The 24,957-nt window shown below is 41.6% G+C and overlaps 1 protein-coding gene across 13 annotated transcripts in view; it reads left to right on the forward strand.

Annotated features, from left to right (window-relative positions):
* SPATA6L (spermatogenesis associated 6 like) overlaps positions 1-23,226 on the forward strand; it is a 59,929-nt gene extending 36,703 nt beyond the window's left edge. For 11 of the 13 annotated variants that reach the window (XM_082404416.1, XM_082404415.1, XM_082404421.1 and 8 more), the window contains 8 exons: positions 1,610-1,687; positions 4,132-4,371; positions 6,457-6,559; positions 9,283-9,317; positions 10,063-10,259; positions 16,013-16,106; positions 17,165-17,267; positions 21,292-23,226. In XM_082404416.1, coding sequence (XP_082260542.1) covers positions 1,610-1,687; positions 4,132-4,371; positions 6,457-6,559; positions 9,283-9,317; positions 10,063-10,259; positions 16,013-16,106; positions 17,165-17,254 — 837 coding nt within the window. In that variant the 3' untranslated portion in view covers positions 17,255-17,267; positions 21,292-23,226. The remainder of the gene's footprint in view (positions 1-1,609; positions 1,688-4,131; positions 4,372-6,456; positions 6,560-9,282; positions 9,318-10,062; positions 10,260-16,012; positions 16,107-17,164; positions 17,268-21,291) is intronic. The other 2 variants (XM_082404418.1, XM_082404423.1) reach the window with 2 other exon arrangements.
* The last annotated feature ends 1,731 nt before the right edge of the window (positions 23,227-24,957 follow it).

Genomic DNA, 24,957 nt, shown 5'->3' on the forward strand with positions numbered 1-24,957 from the left:
ACATAAATGGAATCATATAGTCTGTAACCACTCGAGACTGGCTTCTTTCACTTAGAACAATGTTTTTAAGATTCATCCATGTAGTTGTGTGTATCAGTAACTTGTTCCTTGTTATTACTGAGTAGATTCCATTATATAGATATGCCACAGTTTATTCACCTATGAAGAACATTAGAGTTGTTTCAAGTTTTTGTCCAGTTCTCAGTTTTATCATTTATAAAGTGGGTTGATGTTAATAATTGTACTTTCCTTAAGCATTATGAGAATTAAGTAGGATAGGGTATATGTATGTGTATGTATATATATGTGTATGTATGTATATATATATGTATGTATCACAATGTTTTAGATAGGATGGTACTGACAGAAAAAGAAATATTGATCAATGAAACAAAATGAAGAGTTTGGAAATTAATATAAATATTTTGTATGAGATATGAAGCATGTTTTCAAAGCAGGTAGGTAGGGAAGGAGAACTTCTATCCATCCCTCCCCCTAGGTAATCTAATTCAGTTCCATGGTCCAGTGTTTTAAATAGAGTAGCTAACTGCGGGGACACAAGTTGGAATGCCTGGATTCAATTACCAGCTCTGCCAGTACTAGCTGGACAAGTTGCTTAAATTCTCTGTGCCTTAGCTCACTCACCTACAAAGTGGAGATACTACTGGGACCAACCTCACAGGGTTGTTGTGAGGGTTAGATGAGTTAATATAGGCAAAGCCCTTTGGTTGGGCTCTGGCACACAATATGTAGTATTATATGTGTTTAGCTATTCTTATTATGTATGTATTTTATTTTATTTTCAGCTTTGTTGGTATATAATTGACAAAACCTGTATATATTTAAGGTATACAACTTTATTTTTGATATATATATACATTGTAAAATAATTGCCACCATCAAGCTAATTTTTTTTTTTTTTGGCCGTGCTGTGTGGCTTGTGGGATCTTAGTTCCCTGACCAGGGATGGAACCTGGGCCCCGACAGTGAAAGTGCCAAGCCCTAACCACTGGACTGCCAGGGAATTCCCACAATCAAGCTAATTAACATATCCATCATTTAACATTGTAAACTGTTGTTTCTTTTCTTTTTTGTGGTGAAAACACTTAACATCCACCCTCTTAGAAGATTCCAAATATAAAATATGATATTGTTAACTATTGTCACATTGCTGTACATTCCACTTCTAGAACGTGTTCATCTTGCCTAACTGAAACTTTGTACCCTTTGACTAACATCTCCCCATTTCCCCCATCCTCCAGCTCCTGGCAACCAGCATTCTATTAGCTGTTTCTATGAGTTTGTTTCAGATTCCACATATAAGTGAGACATGCAGTATTTGCCTTTCTGTGTCTGGTTTATTTCACTTCGTATAGGGTCCTCTGGTTTCTTCTATGTTGTCACAAATGGCAGGATCTTCTTCTTTTTAAAGGCTGAATAATATTTCACTGTATATATATTCATTATGTATGTATTTTAGATAATGTGTATAGATTATGCCAACTACACAAAAGAACATTTAGGTTCTCGGATGATTTCAAGTTAGGATAGGATGAGCAAAGACCCTCTTTACATTTTATTTGTTTCTTTTATGCTGTTTTATTTTCAGGGCATTGCTCCCAAAATAGAGTTTTCTACGAGGACAGCCATCAGAGAACGTGTGTTTCTGCATAGAAACAGATTTCTTGTAAGTATAATCGAGAATCCAGTGATAGAAATGTTAGAAATTTTCTCCACAAATTTAAAGAATTTCAGCCTAAACTCGGTTTACCAAGTTTAGATGCAACTGGACAAACAGAAACCTGGAGACTTATTGCTGGGTTTGAATTTCCATAGTCAAACTGTTTGTTCAGCCTGTCACGTTAGAGTGAGTATGTTTGGCATGTATTCATCATGGCATAATTGGTAGAACAGAATGATCCAGAAGCTACGATCACAAGCTTGATGTGTAGTTTAGTTAGCTTTTGTTGTTGTTGTTCCATGACTTTTACTCTTGATTTTATCAACAGTAGTGTTTCCTTCTTTCCTGTGCTAAGGCTGAAGCTCAGAGTTGTATTTGTGGGCCACCTTTGGTAACAGTGAGGGTCTTGGGGCATCCATGAGCACTACCTTCATTTTACTCTCTTGTTCAGCCCTAATTTCCCCTTCACCCTGATTTCTTTCTGTTTTTGTTTTACCTTATTGTCCATAATTTTGCAACCATGTAAAATCGTTTTTAAAATGACATAGAGAATTAATGAATATAGTTTGTAGACCTCACCTGGAGTCCTAGAAAATACCTTGAAAATGTGGGCTTTGGGTTAAGAGGTACTGAATGAGAAGGGTCACTAATCTGTGCAAATCCATCGATCCCCTGGGCACCATAACTCATAAATGGGAAACCAGTGGTTAATTTTCAGGAAGGCAATAGCTGCTTTTTAGTCTCTCCTTATTTACCCACTGTTTTCTCCTATCTGTTTAAGTGTGCACAGTGATTTTTCAGTTTATTATTCTTTTTCTTCCACTCCACCATTTTAATCTTGTTTTAATCTCCTAATATAGGTCTTCCAATATTAACTTTTTTAAGTGTTAACTTTTTTTAAGTGTTAACTTTTAAAAATAATAGCTTTCATTGTTTTCTTATAACAAAAGTATCCCATTTATTTTATACAATTAGAAAATACAAATAAGAAAAAAGGACAAAATAAAAATAAAAATTACCTGTTATTCTTACTATCTAGAGATGAGCATGACTACTTTTTTGAATATATTCTTCTGTACACACACACACACATACACATATTTTAATTTTAGAAGATTAGGATCATACTATACTGCATATTATTTCATATCATATTTTCACTTCGAATGTCATGAATGTGTTCTCATGTCCTTAAGTATGCTTACGCCAGGCAATTTTTCATGGCTTCGTACTATGCCATTGTACAGAAGTACCATAATTTTTGGCAATTCATTTTTCTGCTGTTGGGTACTTAGCTAGTATATCAGTCAGGGTCCAGTCTGGAAAACAAACCATACCTGTTACTTTAACAGAAAGATTTAATGTAAAAAAAAAAGAGGGCAAGCAAGGGTTGGAGGACTGAAAGGAAAAGGGGAACACTGAAGTGATGGAGATAGTAACTACAGGAAGCAGCTTCCACCTCTAGAGTTGGGGGAACAAAGGGAAGAGGTTGGGTCATCAAGAACATAGAAAGTGGAGGAAGAAACCCCATAGAAAGGGCACCCAGACATGTGGGGAGGGGCTGCTCTCCTGGGTGTTTCCTCATGATTTCAGAGGGGAGACTTTGATGAGCTGGGACTCAGACCTCTAAGGAGGGACACTGCTCGTTGTTGCTGTCCCAGGAGCTTGGAGGAAGGATCCTGTGGGGCTAGACTCAAATCTCTGAGCAAGGGGCTCTGGCTACCTGGTGCTGTGAGGCTAGTTTTGGATTATGGTAGGAGAAAACTATAAACTGGAGTCATTTGCTGCTGTCAAGGTGAAGAATGGTTGCTGGGGTGATGCTGACAGGAGCAGAATGCAAAACTGCAAGTCCCCGGTCCCTTCCTCCTCCTCTAGTCTTACAGTCTCCCTCTAGCGCCCTCTAGTGGTGGACCCTAACAGAACAGCTGGAAAAGCTGAAGGGGGTTTGCAGAGTGCCAGGTCCAGTATCATAAAGCTGAGTATAGAAAGGTGGGTTTGGAGCTGAAAGGAAAGTGCTTACTCACCAATATAGTTGGTTTCTAATTTTTGAAGTGTTCTAAGAATTTCTTTAGCTATACATATAGCCATAATTATTTCCTTATAATAAATTCCTTGAAGTGAAATTGCTGGACCCAAGTATATGCCAAATTCTCTCTCTCTCTCTCACTATATTTCTACATCTATCAATCATCTGTCTATGATGGGGTGGGGGGGGTATCTGATACTTTTCAACTTTCTCATAATACAAATAAATCTCACTGCTAATAGTTGAAATATACTAGTGATACTAACCTGACCTGAAGAAAAATTTTAAAATGCCCTTCCTTAAATACATGTTTTATAAATCTGAGATGTTCAATCTTCTACCTTAGTTAAAGTTCAATTAAACACAGTTATATTCTGATTGAGTTTTCTTCTTTAAAAATATTGTTTCTTTTTTGGGGTTTCAGGAAGAAAGATGTAAGTCACGAAGGCCTTTATCTACATCAAATGGACCAAAATTCCCCTTAAGTAGTATAAAGATGAAATCAAGGGAGAGTAATCTCGACAGACTGCCCCAAGGCATGCAGTCCCGGCCGCCCTCTCCATACTTCACCAGGCGTTTCTTTCAGGACCAGTCAGCTCAACTGAATCTTGGAGATAGTTTCAAAATACCCAGAGAAAGCAAACCTCCATTTGTAGTAAGACACGTGAGCCTAAAATTATTTTTCACAGTCCTTTTGAATGGTGAGGGTGTGAATGAGGGTGGAATAAAGGAAGGTTGGACCATGAAAACAAATGGGTAAGTAAATAAATAGAGGAAATTCAAATTGAATGACAACTATGATTAAATTATTTTCACTTCCTAGAGTCATTGTCAGGAAAGATGTCTTATGCAGAAGACTTGCTTAGTAAATGTCTGCCATCCCTATTTTTAATTTCTGAAAATTATTAATAGAGAGTGTTATCTACATATGATAACCTGCCACTGTCCAGAAAAATCAGTGAACTGTCAGTGGTAGAAGATGCATATCAAAGGCTGGCATATACTCTGTACCAATCTGAAACCAAAGCCTCATCTGTTTTAAGAAAACTGGTTTGAGTTTTCTTAGTGAAGTTGTTGCTTAATGGCCACACTTTTAAGAGCAGGAAACATATGTGTGCAGGAAGATGCAATGATGTGCCGTAGTCAAAACCCTTAATTAAAGTTATCTTAGATTTAGCCCTCAGGAAATAGTAGGCAAATTTAATCACACTTGTTCTCATAGTCTTAAGATTTTTTGACTACTATAAAAGTAAAGGAAAATGTAGAAGAGTTCAAGCAAAAAATTACCCACAGGTTCACCAGAATAATAAAATCATTGTTTAATTTGATACATTTTCTTTTGCCTTTTTTCGGTGTTCATAATGCCTTATTTTTTCCCACAAAGTTGTAATTATACTGTATATACAGATTCGTTTCTTGATATTTACAGTTAATATCACATTAAAAACACTTCCAGTATTAGTTCATATTTTTCATGAACACCATTCCACATTCTAGTTCATGACTTATTCTTCAGAATGTTAACTATTGATATTATTGTCAAGTTGATAATTGGACTTAAAGTTACCCGTGATGATGTTTATGCATTAGACACAAGAAATGAAGCATATGGTAAATCTCAACCGCAAGGTGCTTTTGAGATGACTGGAGATAGAGCTGGTTTGTAGGTAGAACAGAGATGTTGTTTGGCTAGAAAGTACAGGATAGCTGTTTTCTTCATGGTGACCTGGGTAAAAATGTCTGGCAAAATCTAGCAACCACTCTTTAAACATGGCTTCATACAAATATTGTTGAATTGAGTTTATTGAGTCTGATTTATCTCATGTGACATGAATTTTTATAAAATACAACTTTAGTGTATGCCATTATGGGCTAAATAACCTTAAAATCTTGGAAGTTTTCTTAGGGAATTAAAACTTGCTTGATACTTTTACTTAACAAATTCTTATACAGTCTTTACTAATGTGCCAAGCTCCTAAGTGCTCTTTTATTTAGCCAGATTTCCTGATGATATCTGAAGTTTAAGTAGCAGCATTAAAATGTAGAGGACCTGATGTTGTCAAGATTGTAAATTCTAATCAAAGTATTTCTTGAAGTAGAATGAAGAGTAATATTATAACATGCTTTCTTGAAATTAAAAAAAAAAAACAGAAATAAACAACGTTACAAAGAAACTCCAGCAACTCTATGTCATACATATTATGGAAGAGTCTCTATTTCAAGTATTTTGACATGTTGGCAGATCATGTTGTCCAGTGTAGGAAAATACGGTTACCTTAAGTAAAATAATACAGTCACCACTATCCTTTTTTTCAAGGATATAGACACTCAGAGTGGAAGGGGATGTGGAAGGCTGAAATGTCACCTTGTGAAAATCCCTTGTCTTCAGGGAGGACCACACCTAGGCCAGTACTGCTCAGACTGTTTAGGAACATGAAACTCTGTCTGGTTCTAAAAGAAAGTGAAATAAATGTCACGTGCTGTTTTCTGGGCTGGAGCCTTACCAGTGGTTAGAATATGATTTGTGCCTAGTGTTAGCCCATGTCTTCGTGTTCTAACCTCAGTGAAGGTAGGGACAGACAGGTTTCCCTATTGGGTATGACATTTTATATACTTGGAGACTGTGATTTAATCTGTTCCCAACCTCTTTTCTCACCTGCATGACTGTGACTGAGGGGGAGAAAGGCATTACAGGTAATGAGGAGAGGGTAATACAAGCTACAGTGGGTTCAAGTCTCATTCCTTTCAGGTGGACAGTGCAAAGCCCTTTGGTGAGAACAGTTCAGAGCATCATTCCCAGAAGTCTAGAAGAAAATCTGACTTTTCAAACTTTCCATTTCCAGTGAGAAGAGGTACTTGAGTTTCTTGTTATTCCTATACAGTTTCCCCATGGGAATGAATGCATCCTACCTACCTCTAAGTCTTCTTTCATTCTGAGGAATCACATGTTTCTTTGGAAATTCAGGGCCTAATTCTCAGGTGCCCTCCCGCTGTGGAGTTTCCAGGGAGGGAGTTCCCATGAGCAGAGTCAGCTGAGAAGCTGTTTCAGAGTTCCCCTAGCTGTTGAAGGAGACTGCTCTGAGTAGTGTGACCACTGAGCGTGCTCTGGTTGTGGTTGTTCCCTGGCTGGGCTGGAAAAGCAGGGAGCATCTTGTCCTGGTGGAATCTTCTTGCTAAGGTACCACTGATAGCTAACATATAGGACTCTCCATTTCTCTGGATAGGAAGCAGCAGGGGATTGGTGGAGATCAGGAGATGCAACACTTACTTTACAAGATTCCATGTCAGCAAGGAGGAGAGGCAATTTGTCTGAAGCAGTGAGGTTAAGGCAGGGGATCTCAAACGTTTAGATTTCAGTACCCTTTTGCGTTAAGTATTATTGAAGACCCCAATGAACTTTGTGTATGCAGATGATATCTATCAATATTTAGTGTTAGAAATTAAAACTGAGAAATTTGTAAAATACAAGAATATACAAGCACACATTCCATTAGCCATCAGAGTGGTGATATAATGACATATCATGTAGCTTTTGGAAAACTCCATTATATAGTCATGAGAGAAAGAGAGTGAAAAAGAGATTAATATTATTAGGAGAACAGTTTTGATCTTGCAGAGCTCCTGAAAGGTCTTAGGGACCCATGGGGAGGCCCCTGGATCACACACTGAGAGGCACTGGGTTAAGGCCTCCCTGGGAGGCCTTTACTTTATGATTGAAATACATGAACCATGTCAATACTAAAGGTCAGGGCAGTGAATTTCAACCATTCCTGAATTAATAAAAATTCTTAGGCTAGAAAGGGATGGTGGTGGCCCATTCTCTTGACTCTTGGTGAGACTGGACCTGTACCATCCCTGACAACAGGGTTTCCTATCTTAGGCTGAAAGGTTTATACTTTTAAGGGGCTGCACATTCTCTTGTGGTAACTCAAGCCGGTGTCCTTGAATCACTGTGACTGTTCTACAGCAGCAAACCAAGGACAGAAGACAGGGTTTGAAGCAGAAAGTGCTTCATCACCTCTGACATTTAAGTCCTTTGGATTGAAAATCACCCATGTAGCCCATAAAAGCAGCACTGTCTTCCCCATTACTGTGAAATCAAGCAACAGGAAATGTCCTTTCCCAGGGAGGACAGTTGGGCTTAATGCTAGCTCAATTACAACGGGACTCATATATCATATTGGTCTCAGGCTTTGTCTTTCTTAATCCTGGCAGGTGGAGAACTAAGGTTCCAGAGAGGTTACAGAGTGTGTACAGGTCACACACCAAGTTTTTGGCATACTTACATTTACAGAAGACGTTCAGACCTCTGGGCTCAGATCCTTGGAATCCCTGTAGCTTCCAAGCCAGACTTTTCCTTAGGTCACCTGTCAGCTCATTCATTCAGGCCTAAGGTAGAATAAAGCAGTGCTTCTCAAACTTCAGTGTGCATTTGAATCACCTGGGGATCTTGTTAAAGTGCAGATTCTGATTCCGTAAGGCTGGGGTGGGGCCTGGAATCCTTCTTTTCTAACAAGCTTCCAGGTGATACCGATGCAGCTGGTCCATGGACTACACTTTGAGAAGCTAGAGAACAAGGACAAACTCCCCATGAAAGGGAGTGTTCAAAAATCAGTAGCAAGGGGGTTCCTAGGCAACAGGGCAGGTTTATGGTTATAGCTGAAAAGGCGCTTAGCATTACCAATTCCCTGCTCAGCTGGGAGTTGGGTAGAAGAGAGCTTCTGGGACAAGATACCCACACACATACGTGCATGCCCAGAGGATATGACAATTAGCTTTAAAAAATCCCTTTTTATATCTTCCTTCTTATTGCCAGTGGCATTGGGGAATCAGCAGTCCCTTGTCACTGCCTAAGCCCCAGTCATGCTGGGGGTAGCCACGGTGGCCTTAGCATAGCCTTGCAAATACTCATTTCAAAAGCATTTTTTTTTCAACCTGGAAAAATCCCATTTATTCTTGTTTTTTTCTGTGTGTATTTATTACTTCTAGTAATTCTTACCATTCTCTGGCATTAGGTCTATTTACTTATTATGATTACTTGGGTAATCATAATGATTTACACTTTTGCTGTGTTGTTTTTCCAAGCTCTTATGTATTCATTTTTGTATCTACCTTGGACAAGTACACTCAAGAGTTTCTGCATAAGTAGGATTTTATGTAAACCAAATATAAAGGGAATGCCAGAAGAGGCAAAGGGCATGAATTTTACGTTGAGCCAAATGGCTTTCTTTTAGGCCCTGGGCACCTGGGCAAATAAGAGTTTTCCAGGCTGCCCCAGGGCTACTGAACTTATTGCTTCACTTTAGACTCCCGTTTACTCTTCCTGTATCCATACGTGCTGTCATTAATATAACCTCATTGTTGACCTCAAGAGGACAGTAAAACTAATAGATAAATTGCTGTGACTTCAGGAAGACTTAAAGGTGATGGTATAATTTACAAAGGAGCATTTAAGTTCTCTGATAATTCATTCATTGTGTAATATTTTTGTACTTCTGTGGAATAAATGTAACAGCAGCTTTAGGGGTAACTGGTAATAATGAGTCATTGAAATACCTGTTCCTCTTTCTTCTAGCTTCTTCTCTTGACAGCCTTGCAGCTAACGTAAAGGTAATTTTAGAAGTAGCATTTGTAAACTGATTTATTTCCAGCTATCTAATGTCAATTATCGTGCTTTCTCCCATGAGTGGTGGAAAGTATATTACTAGCTAATGCTGGTTATGGAATTGCTGTAGTTTAACTTGAGTTGCTTTGCTTTAGTTGGTTTATTCCCCTCACATACACTCTTTTCATTTGTAGGATGAATCACCAGTGAGGGTGTATGTAGGCCCAATATCTACTTTATCAGTAGGGATTTTCATTACTTTTTCTCTAATCGAGTACCTTTGTATATAGAGGTGGTAAATCACTTGTTCTTAAAGTTTGATTGGTTTATTCAGGTGAAGGTGCAAACTTCCATGTTACAACATGAGAATGGATATATGCAAAGAAAATGGAGTACACTGAGCTTCCTTTGCCGTAGCAGTTAAATATTTTGTCTAAAAAATTATGTCTTTCCCAAACCCAATAATCTCCAATCCTCACAAACCAAAGCTCAGAGCATGAGTTTATTTTGGCTTGTGAATATATGCCAAATGTACAGAATTTTGGTTATCTTTCCTCGCCCTTGACTCCTGAGCATTTTGTCTCTAGTCTTCTCTACTCCCACCCCTCTTTTATTTGCAGGAGATCTCCAGGGCAGGTGTTCTATCATCTTGCCCTCAGTTCTCTTCCCTGTCCCACCCGGCCCCCAGCTCTAAATTAAGCAAACCAAAGCTAAAACTACAACTAAAGATTAATGCACATTGTCACTCAGGTTATCAAAGAGCCAGATGAACGGATTGTTTTAAGGAATGAATCACCATCATCGTTAGATTCAAGTAAATTTGAAAAGCCCTCGGCCAGTTACAGTAACCAAGGGGATGCCGATTTCCACCAGGAAACTTCATTTGGCACCTCCCAGCACTCCAGATATCCCTGCCCTCTTCTGGATCAAACCCTTCTCCGAGAAAGGTCAGCAGCAAGCACCCATCTCTTTGCTAGAAGAGTGCCTTGTGGTCTGGCAGGAGTAAAGTCAGGTCACTTCATCAGTTTGCTTCCTTAGGAATATTCAGCTGGGGACACCTTGATATGAAAAATTATTTTTCCTTGAAAAATAATCCCAAAAGTAAGAATTGAGACTTTTCTCTTACCCTGGAAAGCATATCTCAGAATGCTTGTTGAAAATGGGACAGACAGCTAACTTGGCATAGGTACTATTTATCCATTATTATGTCATAAATTTTAGAACTCAAGCTTTTGATTTCACCAGTATAAAAGAACTCACTATAGAAAGTTTGGAAATTATAGAAAAATGAAAAGGAGTGAAAAAAAAATCACCTGTAGTCCTGCCACCCAAAGACAAGCCTGGTTAATATGTGGGTGTATTTTCTTTCTCTTTTTCTAGACATCGTTTGTTGGCTTGTTTATATTATTGTCACACACACACACACACAAACCCACAATTGCATATGTCTGGAGGGCAGGCCAGAGATTGAGAGCAGGAACCTTTATTTTCCAAACTGCACTCCCAGCTGATGTGACTAACCATCCGGTTTGCCCCAGACTGTCCTGATTTTAACCCTGACAATCCTGCCTTCTGGGAAACTTCTTGGTCCCAGGCAAACCAGGACAGTTGGTCACAACTCCAGGGAAGTAGCACAAAAGATAATATTTCTAAGATAGTTGTTTTGAATGAAAGATAGGCCAGTCTGCTTTTCTCTGCATTGTTAGTGATAAGAATAAGAAATCTCCACATAAAAATAATACAATTGCTAACAAAGAGACTTGTAGTAAATATCCCAGAACAAAAGTGGCACTGAAATTTTAGTAGGAATTATAAGAAAGTGACATTGCATTCTTAGACTTTTTTCAGAAATGATAGAATACCTTTATATTAAAATGGACTTGAGGAAACCAAGTAAAATATTTTGATAAAATCTACTAAGTAATGGTGAGTCCTTGATTAGTTACTATATTGGAAGAAAATAACACAACATAGATTTTTAAAAATTGGCCTTGGCTCCCAGAGACAGGTGGTGAGAGACACATTTACACCCCTCTCTGGGCCTGGTCTCCCTTCTCTTCTGGCTTCTCTTTCTACCAGCCTGCAGCTTAACAGGTGAACAGAGCAGGTGGGGGGTTACCCCAGATGTAAAGACTTAGAATTTATTTTAAACAGAGAAGGGGAGGAACCTTCAACTGGTGGTAGTCAGGACACTTGAGCTCTGCTCACCTGTCTCCAAGTGCTATGCGATCTCACACAAGTACTCAGCCTTTTAGACCTTAGTTTCCTCATCTGTAAAAGGGGTTTAGTGATCAAAGATCCATCCTCTTGCAGCCCACAGTGCTTCTTTGCTGCCAGAACTGGAAGAAGCTCATGGATTTTGCCCATGTGCCTTGTTTCCGTACATCACCCAAACTCCTTATAAGCAGCATAGCAAGCTTTTCTGAGGGACTGAATTGAGCATCCATTTATTGAGAACCTATTATGTGCAGTGTATGTGATCGTGACACGTCCTTGCTTCCCAGTGGCTCACACGCTAGACGGGGTGGCAGGCATACCCCCATGTCACTAAATGTGAGATGGATTATGATGTGCACTTAACAGAAGTATAATCGAAATGTAGGGGAAAGGCAGAGCAGGAGGAGGTTAATTCCATTAGGAAGGAAATCTAGGAAGGCCTTGTTTCTTTTTAAATAAATTTGTTAGATGGTTTATGCATTCGTTCAACCAGTCTTTCCTGAGTATCTTTATGCAGCAGGACAGTAATTCTCAACTCTGGCTCACTGAAGAATTGCCTCATATTGAGTCAGAATCCTTGAGATTAGTACTGGGTGTGTGGAGGGGAATGCAGAATATCTGTGGTTAAAAGTGTGCCTCACCAATTATACCTCAATTTAAAAAAAAAGACACATGAAGAATCAGTTACCAATTCATGGCACTTAGTAGACATTCAATAAATACTTGCTGACACAAGGGAAAAAAACAGTGCCTCAGAAGAAAAACAGGATTGATAGTTAACCTGCTAGTCCTGGAATAGAAATGATAACATTTAAGACATTTCTTCTGATCTCTGAGAACTTGCAGAGGATGTTAAAAAAAAATGTACACAGTTTTCTACAAGGCAGAACTTTGAGAACAGTACAGCCCAAATGCTATCAGAGTATAAAGGAGAAGGAAAGTACTCTGGAATGTTTTATGGAGGGGGTGGCATTTTCATGGGGGCCCAGAGGGGAGGGGATCGGATTGTGATAGTTAATGGAGGGGAGGGATGGGAGGTGAGAAGGCAGGGGGTGCTGTCAGCTTCTAGAAGTTAGAGCAGCCTTGGGGAATAGTGGGTGCCAAGACTGAGAGTCTGAGGGGGACTGTGGAAACCAAGCTAAGGAATTTGGGCTCAGTTGGAAGGTAGTGGGGAGCTTTTGCAAGTCATTCACAGGAATTAGCACAGTTGACTGTAGAATGATGACTCTGGCTGCAGACCAGAGTTTTAATCATTTATCTCTGATAAGTCAGCAAATTCTGTGTCCAAAGTCACTCTAAACTGATAAGTTTGGAACTAATCAAACTATGAATTTGTAAATAAGGTGACAAAGTATAACATGGTCACACAAAGGCTATCTGGTTTGCCCAAGACTGTCCTGGTTATAGCGCTGAAAGTCCTGCACTGTGGGAAACCTCTTAGTTCCAGGCACCCAGGATAGCTTGTCACCTTAACCTCCAGGGAAGTGGCACTGAAGATAATATTTTTAAGGCAGCTGTTTTGAGTAAAGGATATCCGTTTGTATCCTTGGGGAAGAATCCATTCCTCACTGACCTCAGTGTAGCCCCTGTGGAAGAATCCATTCCCCACTGACCTCACAGAAGTAGCCCTTGGAACACTAGGTGTTACTGTTATCGAACCAGGTTCATTTGCCCTATGCACAGCTAGCCAAATGCTGAGGTGCAGAGAAAGTTTATTCACAACGCAGCCAAGTAAGGAGATAGGAGAACAAGTCTCAGATCCACCTCCCCAAAGGCAAGGGGCTTGAGATATTTATGGGATAAAAAAGCAGGGTGGTCTTAGGCATGGGGAAATGGGATTGGAGGTAGAGAAAAGGTGAAGTAATTGGTACTTTGCCCAGGCATATCTGGGTTACATGCTTCTTCATGGGATGCATGTTCAAAAATGGAGGTACTTAGCATGACCTGAGGGTGGAGTTTTTGGCCCTCTGATGTCAAAAAACTGTTCATCAGATAACTGTGCAGACACAGTTTTAGGGTCAGTTATCCCAACCAGTCTTAGCCAGCTTGAACTAGACAGGATCCAACTCCACGTTCTTGTAAAACAACTTAAGCCCACCATTACTATAGTGACCTGTGATGTCGGAGGCTTTATCTATTTATCTATAGGGGCGGTTAAGAAGTCTTGTGATATATTACCCTAGGCTATGTGAAGCTTGGAGGGTATGCAAATAAAGAAGGGAAAAAAGAATAAAAACAACTAAAGCAAGCTTAATCAGTAAAGGCGGTTTGTAAGAAGAGGGGTTTTTATCAAGCTGTTTCCTTATCTTCTGTAAGTCAAGCTCAAGAATTTCTGGTAGTCAACCGTAAGGGGCATAGTTTCACTACCAGTGCTTAGGCTCTGCCTCACTCACCGTTCTTTTCACATGAGCCACTGGGACAAGTCTCCCTCTGCTCAGATCACAGAAGTGCATGAGAAATACCTTTTGAGTTTCTGCTGACTTAATACTGAAATCAGCAAGGGCCAAGTTTGCAAGGATGAGATGGGAGGCAAGTTTTGGAGTGAGAATCAGCCCAAGGTTTTAATGGAGGAAGTGGAAAACCCTTTTAACTAGCAGCATGGGAAATGGTAGTCCCAAACGTGGGAGAAACACTCTCAAGCCGGTTCCCTAGCTCCAGTGTCTGAATAGAGTCACATCCCTTCAGCATCCATCCTCAGTTCAGCATCCATCCGCAGTCGTCCCACTGCACAAGGAGAAGGCCATAATCAAGGCAGAGCACTGCTCTTGCCTGTTGACTCATCATTCTCAGAGGTCTTCAAATATAGTGTTGATTGTATATAGTAATAAGGGTAACAAGTGTATGGATAATTCTGGCACTGGTTACTCAAGACCAATGAAAAAGCATTTGCAGTGTCCATTTGGTGGCTATTTTTAAATGCCAATTTTATGTATAGCTTCAAAATATTTCTATTTCTTCATCTTAAAAATTCTTAGAGGATTGTAAAAATGATGTGTCTTGCCTTTGCTTAAACATGGGCAGTGCTTTAGGTGGTTCATTCATTTGCTGTGAGTCATTTTCCTGGGTTGGTAATGGATTTGTGTAGATCCAGTCATTCTCTTGCTTGTTTCCCTGGAAACCAGAGGGTACATGCTCATTACAGGGAGCCAGGATGGGTGGCCTGGATGTGGGTCTCAAACCGAGCAGAGGGGCAACTACACAGGGACTCATTAGTGTGGTGGCCATAACAACAACTGGATTGATTCTCACATGTTTCTGTCATTTCCAGTGTTTACTGTATATTAGTTAAAGAGAACGATTTTATCCAAATTGCTAAAATTTTTAGGCATTTTAAGAAAACAATATCTGTGCTTTTCATAATCAAACTGCAAATTCTGCCTCAACTTAAGAATTGGTACTCACTTCCCTCCCCAAAATGAATGAATGAATGGATGAATTCAATCACTCAAGAAATATGTATTAAATTCCTACTGTGGTATTCAAAGCCCTGAGATGAGCTATTAGCCCAGGAGGCTCAGTCCCAATTTCAGTCTAGGAGGAGAGACAGACATTAGCCAAATAATGACAAAATGTCCACTGGGGGAAGTGCTATGAATGAGGGGTGAATGGATTCCAAGTGCATGAAATAGGGAAGCCGACTTCCTCTACAGCGGGGGTCCCCAACCCCCCAGGGCCGTGGACCGGTACCAGTCCGTACCAGTTAGGAACTGGGCCGCACAGCAGGAGGTGAGTGGCAGGCGAGCACGCGAAGCTTCATCTGCCGCTCTGCGTCGCTCGCATTACCGCCTGAACTCCCCCCCGCCCCACCCCGGTGCCAAAAAGTGTCTTCCACAAAACCGGTCCCTAGTGCCAAAAAGGTTGGGGACCACTGCTCTACAGGAAGGGGCTCAGGAAGGATCTTCCTGAGAAATCAATAACTGAATTGAGCTCTGAAGGTGGGTAGGACTCAACATGAGCGGGGATGGGGGTTGGGGGTGGCAGCATTCTACCCGAGGGAGCAGCGCTGGCAAGTGCCTATGGAAGGGAGAAAATTCAGCCTGTTTGAGGAACTGAAAGACACTGTAAGATCTGTGGTTTAGTTTGGGTCTGGGTGGCCTAAAGTAAATGACACATAAAATACCCCGTGGTGGAAAACATTTGGGATTAAATTTTGTATTAAAAATTGGTGGGTTACATGTTTTAAAAGTAAAAGTAGGATTTGTTCTTTAGAGAAATATCTAAAATACACAGTAAATTACAAAGAAGAAAAGAGTCACACACCCTGACACACCCCATTTTTAACATCTTGGTTGTTTTTATTCCCAGTGCTTTTCCTATACCTAGGTTTAATAAAGACATTGAAACCATGCTATGCACACTGTTTTGCATGTTGCTGCTTTTTTTCTCACCTTTAAGTTATAAATATCGACCCTTATTGTTATGCACTCTAAGTGTCCTTTTTATCAGCTGCATAATACTCCACCCTGTTTACTCTGTTGAGCAGGTTCCACCCTGGGTCCCAGTCCACGTGGAAGAAGATCCACGAAAGGGTCTGCAGTCGTCTGATGTCCCACAGATCTCAGCAACACCTAAACAAGGTCAGGGCTTCTGATGGAATTAGATCTTTGCTGACAAAATAATATGGGAACTGGGTCTCACAGTCTGGCAGGGGAGACAGACATTAATCAAGTAACCACAGAAATAAATGTAAAATTGTGATGCTCACCAAGGAGGTTACATGGTATCCTGAGAGTGTATGAAAAGGAGTATTTGACTTGATTGGCAGTCAGGGCAGGCTTCCCTGAGGAAGAGACAGTGGAGCTTCAATCTGAGTGATGAGTAGCAGCTACTTTGGAGAACAGCACGCATCAAGCAGAGTTCCTGCAGCGAGAGGGAGCATGGTCCTGTCAAAGAACTTAGAGAACACAGTGTAACTGGCCCGAAGCACATTTCCTTCCACTCTGGACAGGAATCCCTGTGCAGGGAAGAATCTAGGGACGTGTGTGGTCTGCATGAGCTCACAACATGGAAAAAAGTTTCCCTCAAAGTTCATAAGGTGTTTTTCACTGTTTGACTTTTATGGGGGTGAGGGGAGTGTTTCTGACCCATAGATAGATAAACCCAGCACTTTGTCTACTGCAGATGTACAGCCATTAGCTGTGACCTGTCACCAGTTCAAAAAAATTCAACTGGAAGGTTGACATTGCCCCCTCTGGTTGGATTTAACTATACCATGTAGTTGAATTGGTCATCTTGACTTATTTAAATGCTGGCATTTAAATGAATATTGATTACCCTAATCACCAGGGTCGTGGATTACTTTACTGCCTGTCTGCAAAGTCATTTGCTTTGCTTTGTTAATTCGTAGTTTTTTCAAGTAAGGGAATCCCTTTAAAATGTAAAAAGAATAAAAGGAAGAAAGGGAAGAGGGAGGGGGCGTGGGAGAGAAAAAGGAAGAGGAAAGAGAAAGAGAGATAAAGGGAGGGAGGGGGAAGAAAAGAAATAATATCTATATACACACATATATCATGAACACAATATATATGGCATATATGGGATTCATAGACCTCTTAAATGCAAAACTACACATCCAGATATCCTTGATCTGTATTACATTATGAGTAATGCAATTGCTGGATTTTTTTTTGTTATATAGGAAGACTCCATCTCTGAAGTAAAGAATATCCTTGAAAGACCAAGCTACCCTCTGAAGAAATATCCGGTGCATGAACAGAGATATTTTTAAACTGCTGTCCTACGTAAGTAAGCAGCTTAAGTGCTTCTTGTTGATTTGCTAAAATAATTTCAGTTTCCTGCTACAATATAAAGTACCTAGAAAATGTGGCGGACAGGAGTCGAGGAGGAGAGAAGAGCCACATTCTTCCTTCAGACAGCACATACGCGGGTCTGCCAGCAGTCTTGCCTCTTGTATCCTCCCCCCTACCCCCTTACCTAATGGTCCCTCTTTCAGCTCCTCAAACACAAGCTCCTTCCGGCTGTGGGGCCTTTGCATGTGCTCTCTGACTGGAATACTTCTTCCTGACCCTGTATGGGTCACTTCTCTTTACCTTTCGGGTCTCATGACTTTCCATGACACCCCCTCCCACTCTGAGGTACACCTTTTTAGCCCTCTGCAGTTTTCTTTCATAAAGTATGACACAGTTCATTGTTATATTTTTATGTGGGTTGATTGCTTAAAAGTCTGCTCCTTCTACTTGAATGACACCTTCCTGAGGTCAGGGACTCTGCCGTCCTGCTCACTATTTTACAGCCAGAATTACAGTGGGATCCCATTTAACTTAGGTGAACTCAACCACACATGCCAGGTGTGTGCCCTGAACATGAGCCTTCCTTCCCCCCACTACCCTGTCGCCACCCTTGCGTCAGACGACCTTCCACTGTGGTTGGTGCTCAGTAAATATTTTTTGTGGGAGGCTGTTGAATGAGGTGATGAGGCAACTCTTGAATTCAGATGTGTGGTAAGAAGTTCGTCATTTTGTGGGCTGTCATCATTTCTCAGGTTTTCTCTTCTTTCCCTTCCTACCCAGGCCCAGCATAAGAATAGCTCTTCCTTATTAAGTGCTTCCTGAGTGCCAGGAACTGGCCCGAATACTTCACTTGTATTAAATGAATTAATATTTAATTATCACAACAACTCTGTGAAGTAGGTATTATCACCAGTTCCATTTCACAGGGAAACTGAGGCAAGGAGAGGTTAAGTGCCTTGCTCAAGGTAACATGGCTAGTGAATGGCCCAGCTACAGTCTGAACCCAGGTGATCTGGCTTCAGTGACCATGCTTTTAACCATTACATTCCATTGTTCTCCAAAACTGGAGTGTGTGATAGGAGAACCCTGGGGAGAAGGAGCAGAGCCCTTTGGAACCTAAGCAGAGTCGGTGGACATTGCCCTTGAACATCCCCCAGAGGGTCCTATGGTGTTGTATCATGTAGTCCCTTATTCTAGCAACATCAAGATAATTAACGAATCTTTTTAAACAGTAAAGGAGTGTGGGATGATGTGCTAGGTTTTCACTGTCTTCAGGCTCCTGAAATTCTGGTTTGAGGGTCATTCATGCTTTAGGGCACACATCGCCTTGCCCAGGGCTGGCCAGGACTTCCCGCCTTCAGCACAGAGGAATGTGGAGGACAGCTCAGTAATTTCCCATTTTGCAGGCTTCTACCTTAGAACGTTCTGCTTGGTAGATTAAAGGATGGCTTCTGGGCCACATAATCTCCAGTTGCCAAAATAGTCATCTAGGCATTTATTAGGTGGTTATACGGAACACAGCTCACTTAATTACCACTTAGGGAATGTGGCCCACGTAATTACCAAATGCCAAATTGTGTTGAATTTCAACATGGCTAACATCAAGTTACATAAAGCCCTGAACCGGCAGATATGTGAACCCTGACGTGAGGGGATAGAGAGAAGGTAAGAAAAAAAAAATTCCGTCTTAGTAAATAGGTTTCCTTTGTAACATGAGTTCCCACTCAGTGGTTTGGAATATGCTCAAAGGCCTTCTCTGAAAGCTCTCCATACCATTCTCTTCCTGTCCCAATTTGGGTCATGGATTCCTGGTGAGGCAGGGGTCCTGGAGGGCTGTGTCAGTGAAAGTTTTCATGGTTGTAAAGAACCCAGGTGACTTTGACTCATCTTAAGCAAACAGGGCATTTAGTAGAATGATGCTGTCTCAGTGAATCCAGGGAAGATCCAAACAAGCAAGGTCAAGCAGCTAAAACGGGACCGTCACGCCTATGGGCTGGGCAGACAGCAACAGAGAGGAGCATTCGGCAGAAGACCCAGTGAGTTTCCACTCCATGTCCCCTGCCCTGCTTTTCTCAAGGACTCTCCTGCTTACAGCACCAACGCTTGTCCTTCCCTTCTGCACTTCTGCTCTTTCACTGTTCATCATCTTTCCCTCTCCTGGTTTCCTGGTGATCTCAAGATTCAGGGGAAATGAAAAAGTAGATTCTTAGCACTTAGGGATTAAGTTAGGGATGCTTGGACCAGAAACAATTAAGTCCAATTGTCTGACCAGGGAATGTGTGGAAGAGATGGGTCGAAGGGGTTGGAATACACCTGTTTCTCCTTACTCAGGATGGTTTGGGCCTTGATACTTTTGGTATAAAACAGATGATCCTTTGTATACTTTAAGATGGTGAATTTTAGGTTATATGAATTTTACCATTAAACAAGTCCCATAAGCGTGCACATGCACACACGCACACACCCGTTATCCCTAGTTCTCCTGTGAGGTGTGATTGCCTCGGTGTCACCATCCTTATCAAGAGCTGATTGCCCACGTCTGGTGTGTGCTCACTGAGATTCCACTTTCAAGGTCAGGCTTACAAGGCCTCCTCTGTGATACCTCCTGGTCCCTCAGGCAGACTCAGGCCCTCTGCCTTCTGCCCCTCCACATGCCTCCACTAAGGACTTCATTCCTTCAGCCTTGTACTGTAGTTGGTTTTCCTTATGAAAACTCTCCCAAGAAGAGGGCGGAGGACTGGAGGGAGGTCTCTGCAAAGGGATGGGAGACTGAGCAGATGGCACCAGCTCTGGCCCCCCGACCCTCCCATCCCTGTGAGCAGCTCCCGTGATCCCAGCTGCCACCGCCATGGCCGGCCTGCAGCGGGAGCTGGTCCACTTGTAATGCTCCCAGCTCGAGGGAGGGCAGAGAACCCAGGCCCAGACGTCCTCAGACACAGACAAGAACTGTAGCACAAAAACTTTTCTAAAATTAAAGAATAGCAAAAAGGAAATAAACCAAGAAAAGGAAAGAAAAAGGACAACAGTGAATTAAAATGCTGGTTTCTGATTCTGTCATAGCTCCTTAGGCCTCCAGCTCCAAAGGGAGGGGCTGCTATGGCTTCCAACCTTACCGTCTCTGCTGGGCAGGCAGGAGCCATTTTACTTCCTCCCACGGGGCCCTTTCGTCTCCCTTACAACCAAAGCAAAAAGCAAACCAGCCTACAGATGCCAAGCTCCAGCCTCGAGGCCCTCCCTCTCTGATTTGCTCACCAGCTTCGGAGGGATTTGTCATTTGATGGCTTGTGGTGATTGGCACATGGATAATGACACACCTCCCTTCATCCCAGGGGCTCCTGGTCCTGTCAGAGTCTAACAAACAGACCACACAGGCAGTGGCCATACACCCAAATCACATGGCAAATTCCTGGGTCAGCAATCCTCAGTGAGCATTAGAATCACCTGGGGGTGCTGAAAAATACTGATGCCCAGGCCCCACTCTGGACCAGCTTAATTGGAATCTCTGTGGGTGGTGCCTGGCATCGGTATTTCTGTAAAGGTTCTTCAGGAGATTCTAATGCACATTTAGCACTGAGAATCTCTGCAGTAGGCTGCAAATGCCTTGAGAATGGGGGGACTCAGAACACCCCCAAATCCTATACTGACCCCCTCCACTCTCAAAAGTAATTGTTCCATGGAATAGAATTGATTTGGGCATGTTTAACAGTTCGGCTCAATAACACCTAGCAGTTTCTGCACATTTACTATGTGCCAAGGACTGTACTAACTCCTCAGAGTAACACTAAGAGGTAGATACTCTGCTTGTCATCATCCTAATAGTATACAAAGAGGCCAGGTAACTTGCCCAAGGTCACACAAGTGTTTGTCTTGCTAACCTAACATTGCCTCTTTCCTACACGTAGAGCTACGTGCCAAGATTTGGATAGAGGGAAATCATCTTCTTCTTGGTTGTGTTTATTGATTGCCTTTTTCTCAGTACCACATGTAGTGTATGAAGTGTCTTCACATTTCACAGGGGAGACGGAATGAAAGCTGGAGGAGCATCATGAAGAGCTCACTCATCAAGCCAACTGAACAACAGTTTTTGTTCTGCGTATCAAATCACCAGTGTCTAACCCCCTTTAAATCAAACCTGTACCCACCCAGTCTTTTGTACCCAGGTAAGAGTCATTGATTAAAGTGTTTGCTGTTTGAGGCTCAAGTTTTCTTGTCAAGCTGGAAAATTTGTGTTTTAGTTTGTTTGTGTGTTTGTTTTGAGCTTGAAAACGAAAATAATAATTGGGTGGCAGGTGCTTTTTCATTTGGAAAGCACTTCTTAAAATTCTGATGAAAATGTCAAGATGCCTTTTCAGGTGTTCCTCATTTTTGGCAGTGGATGTGTTCTTGGAAAGTTCTTTTCTTTCCCTCCTTCCTCATTTTTTCCTCCTTCCCGCTTGTCCTCACCCCTCCCCCACATCTACCTATTTCCCTTCCCTTCCCTTCCTTTTCCTTCCCATCCTTTCCTGTCCCTTCCCGTTCCTTCCCTTTCCTCTTACATTTTCCATGAGCTCGAGGAAGCTGCTATCTAGAGGAATAAACTGATACATCCTCTAGAAAAAGACTGTCACCCTGATTTTCCATTTTTGGTAAATCTGTTTTTTTGTGGTTGTTTGTTTGCTTTTTAGTGTTAGGCTTGATTTACATGATATCAACTGAAAACCTAGGAAGAGGGAGCATTACTTCTGGAGAATTCAGGTCTTGCTTTAAAGGTTTAATTTCTATGATACATTTGTAAGAGTAGGCTAATTTCTTTTGATTGTAGTTTAAACCACTCCTTCTGTCACCTACCCCTCCTTTTTTCCAGCAATTCTTAAATAAATTTATATGAGGAACAAAACCTTCTTCAAATATTTCTCTGAAATAACTACACTAAGTTTGGCAGAAATGACTGCCAAAACAAGATTTAAAATTAGTAGAAGGGTGCCTTTATGAAATGCTTACCCAGTTTGAGGAACAAGAAGAGGATGGGGATGGATTGAAGTGGACATTTGTCTTCATGGGTCTACAGACCCAGAGAAGAGAGGGCTTGAAAACGGAAACCTTTGTCTTTCCTTCATGCTATAACCTGAGCATTTTCCTCTACCATGCCCTAAAACCCTTTCAGTTTTTACAAGATTCAGTGAGAATCAAATTTTCTTTTCTCATTATGACCACAGGAATTGGTTCATTAGGTAAATTAAGAAAACAAAATTAAAAATTAAAGGAGAAAATAAGTCCAAAAGCCAAAATAAAACAAAACTCATTTATCCCCTTCTCAAGAATTTCAGCCTAATAAAGGTATATATCACAACAAGCATTCCACCTTTGAAAGACAGACGATATGCTTAAATTACACCTGCTTGTATGTTCTCAGTGTGTCTGAAACTATAGTTGTCAGTTTGTTATTTTGAGGTCTAAGTAGTCATCAATAATAAAAAATACTGTATTACATTGAAACTATGGTACAGTTCTCAGAAAAGGGCCACTTAGGAAGGATATAAGCAGCTGAAGGAAATCAGTTCTAATGAATTGGTATCCCGTGGCAGTTGTTGTTCAGATACACACTGTGACACTCATTGTCCTTTTTTTTCTTTCTTTCTGGTTTGAGCATAACTCCTTAATTTAGGGATAAGATCTTAAATGCCCATTCTTTTTTAAAGTCTTTTTTTCTTTTTTCCTTCGCAAATCAATTTGCCTTTTGCTCACTTTCTGATCTGCTAACTGTATTGTTTAAGTTATTCCTATTTTATCTTTTTATTTCTCAAGGAGTTATTTCAGTTTTGAGGAGTTACATTGGGGCCAGGATTGCAGCAGGATTTTGCTTTTGGAATATATAAAAATGTGAATAATTTTGTGACATATTGGGGTTCAGATTACTTTGGGAAGATCTGTGTCATTAAATGTAATAAAAATCCCCACCTGTCTTGCTTCAGTTTATTACTGTTTTCTTGACTTTCACAGCTGCAGATCTATCAAAGCCTGGACCGTATTTTACAAACGTGTTTCACAGGGTCTGGGTTTACAGAGGCTCCTGGGAAAATCTCCTTGGTGGAGCCTGGGCCCTCCAAGCAAAAGCCACCATACAGTAAGGCCATTTCCCTACTGTCACCTGACTGACCCAAAGTTAGCTGAAGTCTATAGACCTTGAATTATAAATAAGATTTTAAAAATGAGAGTGTACATGATATGTTTAACATAAGAGAAGTTGGTCGGTTTTAAATGCATAATTGGGGAGGGCTGATGGATTATGTATGCAAGTTCACCTAGCCCCTGAATACCTAGCCGCTCTTACTAATAGTCATGGCTGTTCTTGATTAGTTCCATTAAAGGAACCCTCTGACCTCTCTGAAGGCAGCCCGAGGAAAGGACGTGCTCTCTAGTCCATGTGTGACCAGTGAACCTGCTAGTACCGCCTGACGGGACTGCTGTCCTTCCCTGAATGGGAGGCACACCCCAGCACTCCTTGGGGACGTGCAGGTCTTGGAGAGAACTCCGTCCCCTCTTCCCATGGAGTGGGAACCCTGCTGACAGTGAGTGGAGCTGCAATCTTCCTGCTCCTTGGGTCTGCTCCCCCAGCCCCTCCACATGGGGCCTAGGGGAAGCAGTAGTTACTTTGATCATCAGAGGAAAGAGCCTGTGCTTGGTTTCACCTTCAAAACTAGGAAATTTGGCAAAAGCAGGGTCATGCCTAGGACAAGCGCTTTACCCTGGTGCAAATGGATGGCTGGCTTGTCAGAGCTTCTTCAGCAGTCTGAAATTTCCCCCTTGGGCTTCTGTATTTTTAGAGTGATCCTGCAGCACCCCCGTAAGTACATATTTTTATATTTATAAATGTATATTTATATACTTTTCTTTCTTTTGTCTTATCTTTATTTTAAAAGTACCCTGTAGCCCATAGTATAATATCAACCCTCCTCATCATTCACCATGAGAATCACCTGCCAGGGCTCATTTATTTGCTCCCTGTGGTGACCACAGCTTTGCCTCTCCAAGACCCTGTGGGCAGAAGGAATATAGCATATTCCGTGGCAGGGTTTGCTTTGTGTGTCATCTTAATTCCAGGAGCTCTGAGATGGCAGCACTGAGGGCCACCATGCCTGCCCAGAGATGGTGTGGGGAATTGGGGGCTGCTAGGTGGCTCAGGTACCAGGATTAGGATTTTCAAATGAAGAGGAAGAAGGGAGACCTCTGGCAAGGTGGAGTTCGCTCTAAGGTAGGAGAGCTGAAACATATGTGATGGGTCTTTGGTTTGTGACTGGTTGGAGCTGCTTTTGGCTCGGCCAAGGTATGTCACTGCATGTCTTGCTCAGCCTGGGTGGGGGTGTGGGGTGGTTTATTCTAGGTCCTTCCACAGAGGAGGCCAGGACAAGGGCAACGTCGAGGGACTTGGGAGAGCTACAGTCTTTTTTTTTTTTTTTATAAATTTATTTATTTATTTATTTATTTATGGCTGTGTTGGGTCTTCGTTTCTGTGCAAGGGCTTTCTCCAGTTGCGGAGAACGGGGGCCACTTTTCATCATGGTGCACGGGCCTCTCACTGTCGCGGCCTCTCCCGTTGCGGAGCACAGGCTCCAGACACGCAAGCTCAGTAGTTGTGGCTCACGGGCCTAGTTGCTCCCTGGCATGTGGGATCCTCCCGGACCGGGGCACGAACCCGTGTCCC

The sequence above is a fragment of the Balaenoptera borealis genome (genome assembly GCF_965194805.1).
Source record: "Balaenoptera borealis genome assembly, chromosome: 8".
NCBI classification, from domain to species: domain Eukaryota; kingdom Metazoa; phylum Chordata; class Mammalia; order Artiodactyla; family Balaenopteridae; genus Balaenoptera; species Balaenoptera borealis.